Source organism: Ostrinia furnacalis, unplaced genomic scaffold, assembly GCF_004193835.3.
Source record: "Ostrinia furnacalis isolate ACB-3 unplaced genomic scaffold, ASM419383v2 OfSCF3837, whole genome shotgun sequence".
In the NCBI taxonomy this organism is placed as follows: domain Eukaryota; kingdom Metazoa; phylum Arthropoda; class Insecta; order Lepidoptera; family Crambidae; genus Ostrinia; species Ostrinia furnacalis.
The window spans coordinates 110012-123510 of record NW_021134076.1 but is presented as its reverse complement, the minus strand read 5'-3'; the positions used below and the strand labels follow the sequence as shown (position 1 = coordinate 123510).

At 33.0% G+C, this 13499-nt stretch overlaps 1 protein-coding gene across 1 annotated transcript; it reads right to left on the bottom strand.

Moving 5' to 3' along the window:
* Positions 1–10826: 10826 nt before the first annotated feature.
* On the bottom strand, positions 10827–13400 carry LOC114358300 (uncharacterized). Its single transcript, XM_028312233.1, has 4 exons — positions 13257–13400; positions 12407–12630; positions 11448–11558; positions 10827–11037 (listed from the first exon to the last, which is right to left on the bottom strand). The coding sequence occupies exons 1-4, from the start codon at positions 13398–13400 to the stop codon at positions 10827–10829; spliced, it is 690 nt and encodes a 229-aa protein (XP_028168034.1).
* Positions 13401–13499: the final 99 nt, after the last annotated feature.

The window sequence follows — 13499 nt, the reverse complement described above, 5'->3', positions numbered from 1 at the left end:
ACGTACTCGCGTAAAAATCATAAGGACAATATCGATATTTGACGAATGGTAATAATTTCCCAGTAGTAATAGTTATGTAAGGGATTGTAGATATATTAGGATAAAGTCTAGTCATCAAGGTGGAGTGAACACTTATCATATGCCAAATAGATATAGAGTCACGTCGCAATGGTGATATTATTTGACTAGAATATATTTGTGACACACAATTGACTGCCAATTGTAAAATTAAAAACATTTTTATAAAAGTCGATATTCTTAGATAGTTCGATAACTTGTTTTATTAGATTTTTTAAACGGTGTGCCAAATCTGCCAGCAAAGTTTATAGTTCCGGACAATGCCAATGAAACTCGTAACTGTCATTTATTACTATTTGTGTAAGTACTGTACGATGTCTTGTTTCGGGTTTTGCTTGACCTTCATCAAGATTCAGTGATAATTATAAGAAATAAAACGAATGCTTGCCCAAAAAATAATGACTGAATGATCTGATTCAATTTATGCTTAAGTTGAGGCGCCTGCAGACGTCACCTCTGTAATTTAATGTTAACAGTAATTTCACTAATAAATCCTAGAGTACAGGGTAATCTAGTACACAAGTTTCTTCTTTTGATTTGTATTCTCACAAATTTTCACAGATTGTAATAATATGTCTTTTACTCACTTATCGGCACTTTACCACTTTTAGATAAGACACTATTGTTGACGTTAGTCTTAAAAATTTAGGTAACCTATTAATTTGTACCTAGATTAGATTCAAAATTAGGTGTTTCATTTCTACCACACTTAAGTATTCCTTCTTCATCCTTACTAATTAATTTGTAGTTAGTGTGTTCGAAGGTTTTTCAAACCTCGCTCATAGAGGGTTTTCCTCACTTCGACCCATTTTGTAGGGTATTGTAGCAGTCTAAAGTAATTAAAAAAAAATTTCGAGCCGCGTATTCGATATGTCAACGTAACTCATAATAATATTTAGATTACTTAGATAATTCTGAATTATTGATAATGAATCCACAGCGAGCAGTTTAGGGAAACAGGGATGGTTAAATAATATATTTTCAGTTGTTTTGTTCGTCTTCATAATGTAAGTGTTACTGGATGTGTAGAGCTGTTCGTGTGAGGCTACACTGGGCTAGTTTAGAATAGTTGAACGTAGTAGTAATTTACGTGGAACGGTCTAAAGGTGTGTGCTTTATTTGTTGGTATATTTCATAATTTCTATAGAACAAAACTCTACCTTTCAATGGTCAATTTAGATGATCGGGGTTGAAATATCTGAATTTTTTATTCCTATTTTGGTCTCACTGTGAAGGTTGTCTGTTAGTTACTGATGGAAAGACGGATTACGGTTTTTCAAAAGTGCACAAAAAGGGAAAAAGGATCTTATGACCCTAGTGAAAGTCTGCTCATGTCTAAGCTTGTCTATTATAAAATAACTTAACGCCGATTAAATAAAAAAACATGAAATCATTTATGTAAAATGATGCATGACATGCAAACGACTACACCACTATCCTCACTATTGCATTTTTCTAGCTATGAACTTTATATGTTAAAACGTTTTCCTAGTAAAACTTGATTGATATTAATTAAACTAGTAACTTTGACATATTGTCATTTTATGTTACTTTTATTGCTAACCTGTATTCTCATGGTACCCAAAACCCATCAGTAAACAGTAGCTAAAGCCCAATCTTAGTACTCTTGTCTGAAGCAACGAGACATTATTTTTGGCACCAATGGACCTTTATCGGCTCCTTCAGGCCATTTTCCTGATTAACACCAACAAATACAGCACATCCCCAATATAGACGAAGCCATGAAGCTCGCTAAAGGTTGAATGTTCTTAGTCTATCGTCGATGATGCTCGACAAAACGAACGCTGGCTCTAAGGTTGGTCGCAATATATTGTAAGACAGTAGGCCCGCTCTTAGTAAGGTGTTTTAGCAGTGTGTAGGCTAGTGTGATTTGAATCGATTGGGAAATGATAAGGTAAGACATAATAATGTTCAGCCATGCGTAGAGCAGAATGATTTGAAAATCGATTGGGAAATGACAAAACATAATAAGTTGATAGAAAAATTATTTCCAACCATTATTGTCATAACTCTATCTAAAATTTGGCATGAATTTCACGATCAAAGTAATTGATGTACCTACAACTGTACACCTTATTGAATCTAGGTACTACACCGTTCCTCGAAATAACTACGGTTTCTAGCACAATTAAAAAGGATGTGCTCTCTTGTGCAATAATTTACATGTCTCATAAAATAAGGTGAACTTGAAAATAGATTAATATTTTTTCTTCGTATGCGATTGATTGGGCTTAGGACTGCGATTGCGTTGAAGCAAGTCTTGGATTTTGATATTTTCTATTACATAATGTATGGTGTTGGGAACCCATTGTGGGTAGCCTTGACGCAACGCCACAACGCAGTAAAGGGCCTCTATTTGACGCACATATGCATCAAAATAACGTCATACCTACACGAGCGGGCCTTCTGTAAATTAGTATTTTGTGGTCGAACAGAATCGATGGAATTTTCGATGGAATTGTTACGTCTACTAACTAAATTAATTTCTTTATAAGACTACACAGTGCGTCGATTTAAATTAAGTAGGCATGTGCTATTGCACCCACCGAAACACACACCAATTTAGTAATTAATTAATATCATTAATGGTTAGCTAAGTCCACTGGCTTCCCTCACAGTTCTGTTAATAGAGGATAGGATCCCTTCATGGACACCATAGACTACTGAGATAAGTGGTGTCAATGTGTTCAGACCTAAGGCACTGGTGGCGATTTTGTGTTACCAATCTTAAAAAAATTGGGAATATTTTTTTCTTGAATAACAAAGTGAGTTGTTAGCTACCATAACAAATAATAGTAGCATCATAGACCTAAAGATGTACCAGTTACAAATAATAGTAGCATCATAGACCTAAAGATGTATTTCAAAAGCCTTTGGATCAGATAAAAAAACATTCTCGAAAACAAGTAGAATGCGAAATCGATATTTTCTACTTCTTCTACGTATTTACGCAACCACCATATGTGTGGTGCTGTTAAAATAAAATCTTTAAAATGATTTCGTTTTATACGTACAACTCTAACTAAAGGACAATGTTCATTTCTGGCCTGGCGTGGACAAGCTGCTAATGAAAATATGAATTTGCCAAAAATTTTTAATTAATTTTTAAAGTATTCACTTAGTGTAACTTTGTATCAATTTGCCTTTATAAAAATCCAATTTAAATAGTACTTTATGTGATAATTACAACTTCCTGTCTTTAACACTCATTTCAGTGTTGCCAAAATGAATCTTATCGGTAAGAATCGATTCATATCGATTGTTGTTCGACTAAATACGTATTCATTAAAATGACATTTATAAAACCTTTTTAATATTCTAATAACACTACCAAAAATATTTAAATAACTAAATGAAACCTAATTTCACACACACCTCATTATACACCTTATTTCGTGTCATCAAAAATACAATCGATTTTTATATCGATTATTTTTATTCATCACCACATTATGGCAGTGAGCTGATCGAGTTGCTACACATGCTGTGGAGCCCCAACAAACACATGATGGGACGAGGATTCATTTGCCCTGATATTGGCCGAATAACAGTAGGTTGCTGTGCTCATGTTATGACAATTTTAGTTTTTGAGCTGGGCAAGGTATCAGGAACATGTATTTCCACCTGCCTAGTTCCTAGACAATATTTTATTGACCCATGAGTCAGATTAAAATAATAATAATAAAAAAAAGGTGTTTTATTTTGCTTCTAACCTTTATAGTCTTAATAAAAAAAAATTTTTTTTAAGGACTTGGATACAAAATGATATTTATATTCTGTTTCTTACTGGTATAGACTATTTAATAAATAACAAATTACATGCTGTAATGTCTGTTCACCTCAGGCCAAAGGTCCCATACTAAGTGGGCATAACCCTTTGAGTGGTTCTTTCGGAAAACTTAAAAAATGTTAATGAAACTAACTTATACATACAAGTTAAACGATAAAAATCTTCTTTAGTCTAGTGTCTGCCTCTTTTCAAACAATATTCAAGAAAAAAATATCCAAGCCAAGTCTATGGTTCAGCTAAATCGCCACCAGTGCCAAGTAAACCTACTGGTCAACACTATACTATGGTTCCATGGTCATCCGAACTTTTATTGTAGATATTTGCTAGAAAATGAACAGTCTGTTGTTATTTTTATATGACTGCAAGTAATAATAGATTTTCTAACACCATAGGCTAAAGGTCGTTAGGTACGAGTTGATGGCGATATAATAATTATATTGGATGTTTATGAAAATGAAGTGTTAGGGTTAAGATAAGATTATATTGTAAATATTTTCGGTGTTAACGAGATATGGGGTAAGGTAGAGAACGGGTTTTAGCGCTTAGCTAGGTGATCGGACTTTGCAATAGTTTCTCATGATGTTAAACATTGTCTAAGGTGTCTTATGAGGAAGACAGGAATACATTTCTCATTGTTTTTCTTAGAAAGGCAATCGTTTTCTCTTTTTTTAAATGTTTTTCTTATTTAAAACTTATTCAACCGATTCAAATTAGTTTTATTTTCGTCTATGTAGGTAAATGTGTGTGTCATTACATCTAAAGTATTACTAAAATGGAAGCTTATTATTCAGTTTTGACTTAAAATATCTATGGATAGATACATAATTATGTATTTTGATACGTATTATGGATACATATTATTATGTATTTTTTACACAAAAAAAATATTTTTTTTAAATCTTAATTTGCATTACATGAGTATTTAGCTGTACAACAACAGTTCAGTAATAGTATAATTACCACTATGAAAAACATTGAAAAATATTCCTGCTTAGTTCTAGATACTTTATTAGTTGCAAAGTCCTATAATCTAGATTCTATGTTTATGCCCTAGGTTCAAAAAGTGGATGAGCTAAGCCAATACAACGATTTATAACCCTAAAGGTTTATAGTGTGCGTGAATTTGCTGAACATGAAAGATTCCATTTCAAAATCTGGAATATGGAATTTACGGTTTTGCTCGTACCAGAGGTTAGACAAAGTAACATTTCGCAATGATCCAGATCTATAACTAGAAGGACATCACACGAAATCACGATAGATGGCGTTATACCACACGCAGATTTTACAAAACATTTCAATCTAGTACCGCTAGATGGCGCGCTACCAACCACGTGACTTCGAAAGCGAACGTCATAAACATTGACAGAATGTTACTTTTGTCTAAATCTCAACAATTTTGTCTAGTCGATTTAGCTTTTTATTTCTGTGATCCGAAATCTTGGTTGTTTATCGTTAACGTCTCAAAGACATTAGATTCGTGTTAAGCTTTGTTTCAATCCCAAGATTGCTTTACGTAGCTGTTTTGTTCTTGTTGGTCAAAATTGTTAGTCCCAGAGTACATCTGGTTTATTTAATATTTCGGGTGATAAGCGGGTAAGAAAGTAGTGAATATGCCATATAACTGGCTGGTAGATAGGTAATAAATTTAACAATAACTCAAAGCTAGTATGAACACTTGTCAATAAGGTATTTAGGTACGGTGTATTTAGAATAAGAGGTATAAAATTAGCTTCTCAGTGTTTTTAGAGTTAGTCGACGAATGAGTCAGCTCGTAAACGCGATGTCGTATAAATTTGTTGTCATGGAATTAAATAGTTTAAAACAGACAACTGAGGGTTAACCCTGAAAAAAATTTCATTTAGTAATGCCTCTTTATTCATTTATTCCTTCTTTTTTACCTGTAAACTGTGACTGTTACAAATTTACTTTAAAAAAGATACAATAAGTACTTTCCCCAAGATCAAATTAATGTATGGTCTATTTGAAAGTCTAAGTACTTTAAAACAGTCATCAAATAAGTAAAATCCTGACAATAAGTGTAATAAAAATCTCATGCTTTCTATAAATTGTTCATTGCCAAGTCCGAGTCACAAAATCACAGTAAGTTGTGAACCTAACTAGTTTTAAGATTTATGATGTTTTTTGCTCTTATAGCCATTGTTATGTTTTAATTGTTCACTGTTATTTCCCTGTTGTTGCTGTTAATTTGACCTGTGATATTTATTACACATTATTTAGCCTTTTGTTACATCATTGTTACATTTTATTTCTGTAGCATTTTGGTTGTTGACTAAACATGCGCAACCAGATTTATCCACGTCGTGTATGGAGCTGCGATCTCATAGTCAGCTATCATATGGCTGTCAGTAATTTTAAGAATCAACTAAACCGAAGTGTTGACATGTACATATAGCTGATCAACATAGGTATTTAAATAATTATAATTGACAAGTTATTTTTCTACGTTCATTTCTCAGTACATTTAGTGCTAATGTAGAAACGTAGAGCGTTCTAGAATTACGATGGTAATTTATTTGTAACTTGCTTTGTAATTTTAATATAACAGCAATAATTATTGCTTCTGTCGATTTTTTTCGTATACTTTGAGGATGTGTTCCGTTTAAGATCGTACGTGTAAGTTTTAATGTTAATTTCGGAGGAAATTCGGTATTAACAGATAATCCATGACGCTTTATAATTAGGTTCGACGAAATCTAGAATTTCGGATAGTAATTTCTTCGATAACCACTTTCAATAATTGCTTTATTGCACGTTACGATTGGGTTAGCAGTTTGATCTTCTCTTTTAATGTTACATCGCATGGAACTACATTATCGTTATCTTTACCTTATATTAATATCTATGTAAGTTAGGAGTATTCGCATATTTAATCAAACGTCTTCCAAAGTGACGTAAGTTATAATTTTACGTTTTATTTCATCATGACATAGTTTTTTTTTATATTTTACAATAAATAAATTAAGTGATCATTTCCAAAATTCTATTTAATTATCGTTTTCCCACATTAACATTTTGGACACGATTAAGCTACTAGGTTTATTTGAGAGATTCATTTCTTAACCTTAATATTGGTTTAGTTATCAAACTAAATAAGTATTCGTATAATATACATGATATGGTAAAATATATACTAATAAGTAGTAGAAAACCACACGAAATTTGCGTTGAGCTTCCAACACGATTAGATGTAAATACAGAATAATAAATCCACTTTGTCACTATAGGATCTTTCTTCTTCAGAGCCGGTGTACATTGAATGATGCTATATGGTAATGTTACGGATATGGCAACACTTTAAAACGACTAACACATTACGAGTGTAATTTTACATCGCTACCTATTTGTGTTACAAATCAGAGTAATTAAAATTTTTGTTACATTTTGTTTCCCAAAACAGACTGAGTGTTACAAGTTATTTTCAAAATTTTTTTTTGTATTTTAGAGCCATTTGCCGTTTATTCAAACGTTACCACATGGCAGCTTTCGGTGTATGTCAGCTCTTTATCAATGTACAGTTTCACTGTTATGTATTTTACGTAATTTCATTTCTATGTATAAATATGTACTTCGAATTACGGTTACAAAGTTTATTTGAAATTGTTTAATTTTCAGACCAGTTAGTATGTAACAATGTTTACAAGTTCCTTAGAAAATAATTCGTTTATCCTCCCTTTGTGGATGTTGACTTTGATCTCGAATATTTGTTTGTTCTAGACTTTGTGTGCCTTATTTTATTAGTCATAAAGTTTAAATTAATTCATTCAAATTAACGTTGATTAAGATTTTGTGTATATTCTAGTTGCAATTTTAGTGTGTTACTTATTTAATGAAAGCAATCGTAACTGGTCTTATAATAAGTGTAAAGATCTGTATGTGAATGGTTTATGATACAATAATTTATATATTATGGTCGAAACGGCATAATATAGGTTAAAATTGAATGTATGAGTCGTCTCATGTTAATGTTAATATTAATCTTCGTCTAGATGTAACTTTTGGTTTGTTATGATTATTATTTTACCTTTTCTAGCCACGAGTAATGGCGATTGTTGTGTGAAAATTAAAGATGGTTTGTCTACATTGCTTCAGTCATGTTAGGTAGGTAACATTTCTTACTCTTATCTCAAACATTATTCCACTAACGTAACTATATGTATATTAATGTTGTTTCCTGTTAGTCCTGTTACATACATTCCTAATCTCTTAAATTTTTGATGCAGGTTCTTCAAAGCTCACAAAATAGTCTGTGACAATGTTTTTGTTTTGACAATCTATTCTAGGAACAAGATACCTACTGTCAATTTGTCACTATTTTCACACTTAGCTCTTGTCATAAAAAAAATGCTTACTACTGATTAGTTCTTTCCACACTAATAACGTTAATTACTGAAGTGAAGTGAAAAATCTGTTTACTGTAGCTAGATCTGTGTTTTTTATTAAAAGAAATCAAAGTACAATCATAAAAGCGCACAATTTTAACACTATAATAGGAATTTAGGCACCACTTAGGTTACATTAAAACCAAAGTATCCTTTAATAAAGTATGTGGAAAAAATGTGAGAAGTCTTATCCCTTCATTTGCGTCGTAGAAAAACAACGCTTTGAAAGTACTTCTGATGAAAAATATGTTATGGTTGTATCCCTGTTTTGTGCACCAAATAAAATAAATAAAATAAAATAAAGGTGGTGTCTACAGTGACTATTTTCCAATAGTTAGTGAGAGAGCTTTATAATTTAGTAGCTTTCGATTGTAAAGATTGATCCTATATTTTGTCATAGACATGTAGACATGTTACATCTATAATTTTTACACACACAAATCGACCGGTGAAAATGGCGTCAGCAAACGAACACCACAGTAAATAATACAAAATATAGATGATAGATAGACAAGCGTGAATTCCTAATTTATTTTAAATATAAGGTACTTAATATAACATATACAATAATAGACTTCTATGAAAACTCTCAATAGTATAATATAGGTAATAAAATATTAGAATATATTAGTTGAGTGAATCGTTCGTTGTCTATGGACAAAGGTCATTGCCACTGATATATTTAAGGTCTATGCACTATGCTATATACATATATAAATAAATAATGTTCGTATAATATTTATAAGTCATGATAGCTCAATAATATACGGTACTCTATGAAATTGTATATTAAAGTACATAGCATAAGCAATTAATATAAATAATTTTAGGTAAATGGATTGATTAGAATAAGATGCGAAATAATATACATAATTAAATCTAGACGTACGGTTGTAAGATTAAGTACATTTTGTAATGTTAAATTAATTAAATCAAAATCAAGCACTACCACGTACTATAATACACTCATGACTTCTAACTGCTAATATTGAAATGTATTATAAATATGAACTATAAATATTAAATGTTATGCGTTAATTATACAACGAGCGTTTTATTTACACTTTTCCAACTCCACAAATATCAATTTATAACATAATCACACAAATTAACTTCACGATTAAAATATGAAACGAAATGAAATAGGTATTGTATAGTATTAAAGCAATTAATCTGCCATTTCATTGGATATGCCTCAAACTATTTGCAATATCAATTCTATTTTGTTAATTAATTTAAAAACTTTAAATTTTTTAACATTTTTCATTATAGTGAGCCTTACTTGTGTGTGTACGTGTACATGCACATAACGTAGTGTAATGTCTATCAAAACTTACTAATATGAAAAACGAACAGTAGCAAGCCACCACACATGTAAAGCTCACCTGCCTTCGTGAATTGCAATATAAACTATACACTAAAAAGTCAAGTAATATTATGTTATTAATTTTTACAAATTTATTGTCTGTATTGTCAAACATTATTGGCATATTGTCTATTTGCCTGAAAGTCAAGAATAAAGATATTAAAATACTCTTTTAAAGATCTTAAACTTGTCNACACTTTTTCAACTCCACAAATATCAATTTATAACATAATCACACAAATTAACTTCACGATTAAAATATAAAACGAAATGAAATAGGTATTGTATAGTATTAAAGCAATTCATCTGCCATTTCATTGGAAACTATTTGGTAATATACATACATATATCAATTCTATTATGTTAATTAATTTAAAGACTTTAAATTAATAGCTGCGGTTTTCATTATAGTTCTTGTAACTCACGAAGGCAAGTGAGCTTTACTTGTGTGTGTACGTGTACATGCACATAACATACTACGTATGGTAATGTCATCAAAACTTTTGAAAAACGAACAGTAGCGAGCAACCACACATGTAAAGCTCACTCGCCTTCGTGAATTGCAAGAAAGTAATATGTTATTAATTTTTGCAAATTAATATTATTGTCTGTATTGTCAAACTTTATTGGCATATTGTCCATTTGCCTGAAAGTCAAGAATTAAGACAATAAAATAAAACTTTCAAAGATCCTACCTAAACTTGTCATAAATTCTAGAACTAGGTATCAATTTGTCAAGAGATATAAAATTATTACTTTGTTTTCCTATAAATAATAGACTCTGTGGCAAATCGACAATAGTCATAGAAATCGACTGTAATTTATCTGCCATAGACATAGTGGGATGTCCACCCACAAGGACCGACGACATCATAAAGGTAGCATAAACGCTTCCACCTTCGGCCTGATCATCACTTACCATCAGGTGAGATACAGGCCAAGAGCTTCCTCGTTGTGTATAAGAAAAAAAAAGGAAAGCGCTGGACCTAGGACGCTACCAACCGGGTAACTTATATCCAAAAAATAGCACACCGACTTGCAACTGGAGTAATCCAATAGCACCTTTTGCAAGGCATAACAAATGATCATTTATAAAAAAAAAACCGGGTAACATTCAAGGAAACAGATGAAATTGAAACAATATCTATTATGAAAAAACGTCATTTTATTATCCAAAGTTACTGCTAAACAATGCCCACGGTTGCCTCGCTGTGTCCACTTGTGGGGCTGGTGCGTTGTAGTAGCCCATAGCCCAGTCTACTAAAGATATTGGGCAGGAGTACTTATCACAGTCTGAGAGAATGTTACTGAGGCGATGGGCCGAGTCGTAGATGGAATGTTCTAAAGGTTCCACGGGGAGGACTTTTGACATTGGCAGCCTGGAATAAAAAAACAAGTGTTAATTTTGTTATATTTTATAAACAGAGATAAAATTGGTTTTCTAGACTTTTAAAAATAAAATATGAAAAATCTTGAAATTTACACAAACGTATTAGTTACTCGTACCTTGCCTAGTGTGAGAGAAAGTAAAAGAAAAAATGCAATTATTTCCTGAATCAATATGAGAGAGAAACAAACAACAATTGGATAAACAAACTTGCATAATTAACTTACTTCTTATCAGAGACGCAACACAAACTTTAGATTATGTAATGTATTACCTATGTAGGTAAACATTATGGTACTTAATTATAGTGACGGATTAGTATTGAAAATATTTTGGATGATCTGGGATTTGTTTGAAATAAGTTTAAGTAAGTAAATAGCAATAAAAGCATGTTATACTTACGTAAAGATAGTCCTAAACATTTCTTCAATCATGTTGTTGCCCCCTGGCACAATGCGCTGTTTCGTTTCACATAGAGTCTTCAGTACACACTGTCTCCCACTGTACCCCATGCTGGAAAAATCAATTAGATGTTTAGGGAGAGAAACTAACAGAGAATGACAGAACTTTCTCCCAAGACAAACTTGACCTTCACTGGTAGGGTTTTTACTGGCGGTCAAGCTGTAGATCCTGGCTACACAGGAGTTGCAGCAGTCGGAACGAGAGGTGGGAATAGTACCGTATTCAGATGAATTTTGTCAGTTTGTTTTTGAAGTCGTAGCAGTAAGTAGCTAGTTTGTATAGGCAAAAAAATATGATAAATGAATCATTCAATTGCAGTCAAAATATGTGGCATAGTCGTTTCGATATCGTCACACGACGGGTGTAAAAAAGTTCATTAAGTAATCATGCATTATTACTTACGAGTATAGTAATAAAATGGCCAAGCCACATATTTTGACTAAGGTGTAGAGTTTATGAAGTTAGGGCAAGTAGAAAACTTGCCTCTACATGAGACCTGATAACTTTTTTACGTTGTGAACCATCTGGTCTCACCTGGCAACATTTTACACAAAAATATTTTTGATGAGATCTAATTTTAAAAACATAACTTTTACGTTTGTGAATAAATTAGACTGAGTTGCACCAACTTATTTTATCCGTAACTATAACCATAACTCATATTTTTTAATGGATTTTGAATGTTTGTAAATGTTAAAGTCTGCCTGCTGCTGTCTTTCCCGAATACTATAATCCGGGCGTTTTCAAGGCGAGAGTGAATAGGCACTTACAGGACAGATATGTACCATCCTAGACTGCATCCCACTTAACATCAGGTGCGATTGTGGTCAAATATTATCCGCCTTGTTATGCATAAAAAAAACAGTACCTATGATAGTGCAACCCAGCCTAAGACTTACTTTTCCAAAATCAGCTCCAACTTCCCATACAGGTCCCTTCTGTTCCTCCTCTGCGTCATTGCCTTCTGGTGCTTCAGTCGATACTTCTGGTGGTAGTAGGCCAGGGTCTCGGTGGCATTGGGCAGCTCGTATGCTATGCCCCAATTCAGGCCGAAGGTGAACGTTCCAGCAGCTGTTGTTGGAGACGGCTGACCGATTAGACCTACGGTTACGCAGCCGGCACACTGGAATGAGAAGAAAAGAGATGTTTGAAATGTTTGATGAAAATGAATTTTCAATGAAAATTTTCTTTTGCTGACAAGTTTTCACAGATATGGAAAGCCAACTTAAAAAAACTGATAAAAAATTACATTCTATATTCATTAATTCGTTTCAGCCGAAAGACGTCCACTGCTGGACAAAGGCCTCCCCCAAGGATTTCCACAAAGACCGGTCCTGCGCCGCTTGCATCCAGGTACTTCCCGCGACCTTCACCAGATCGTCGGTCCACCTAGTGGGAGGCCTGCCCACGCTACGTCTTCCAGCTCGTGGTCGCCACTCAAGAACTTTCCTGCCCCAGCGGCCGTCAGCTCTTCGAGCTATGTGCCCCGCCCACTGCCACTTGATTTTAGCGATTCTGCGGGCTATGTCAGTCACTCTGGTTCTCCTACGGATCTCCTCATTTCTGATTCGATCACGCAGGGAAACTCCGAACTCTACAAAAACTTACTATAATACCTTACCATAACTCTACAAAAACTTACTATAATATCGATAGACTTATTTGTAAAAAGAATTTAAATTCACACAAATAATGCTAGGAGACAAATAATAACTTAAATATCACTTTTTTATAATTTTATCCACTCACCGAAAAACTTGATCCTTCAGGAAAAGTCACATACCTCCTCCTTCTGGACAAAACTTTTGATTTCTTCGAACCGTATTCTTCATAATCGAAACAAAACACTGTGGCGCATACTAACAAACAAATGAAAAGCGAATATTTCTCCATATTTTTTATTTTTAACATTTACCGAGTGACAACTGGCCAGTATACTAAATGAAAGTAAGTAACGTTCTTACGTTACCAATCCCTGAGTAACGGTAATAC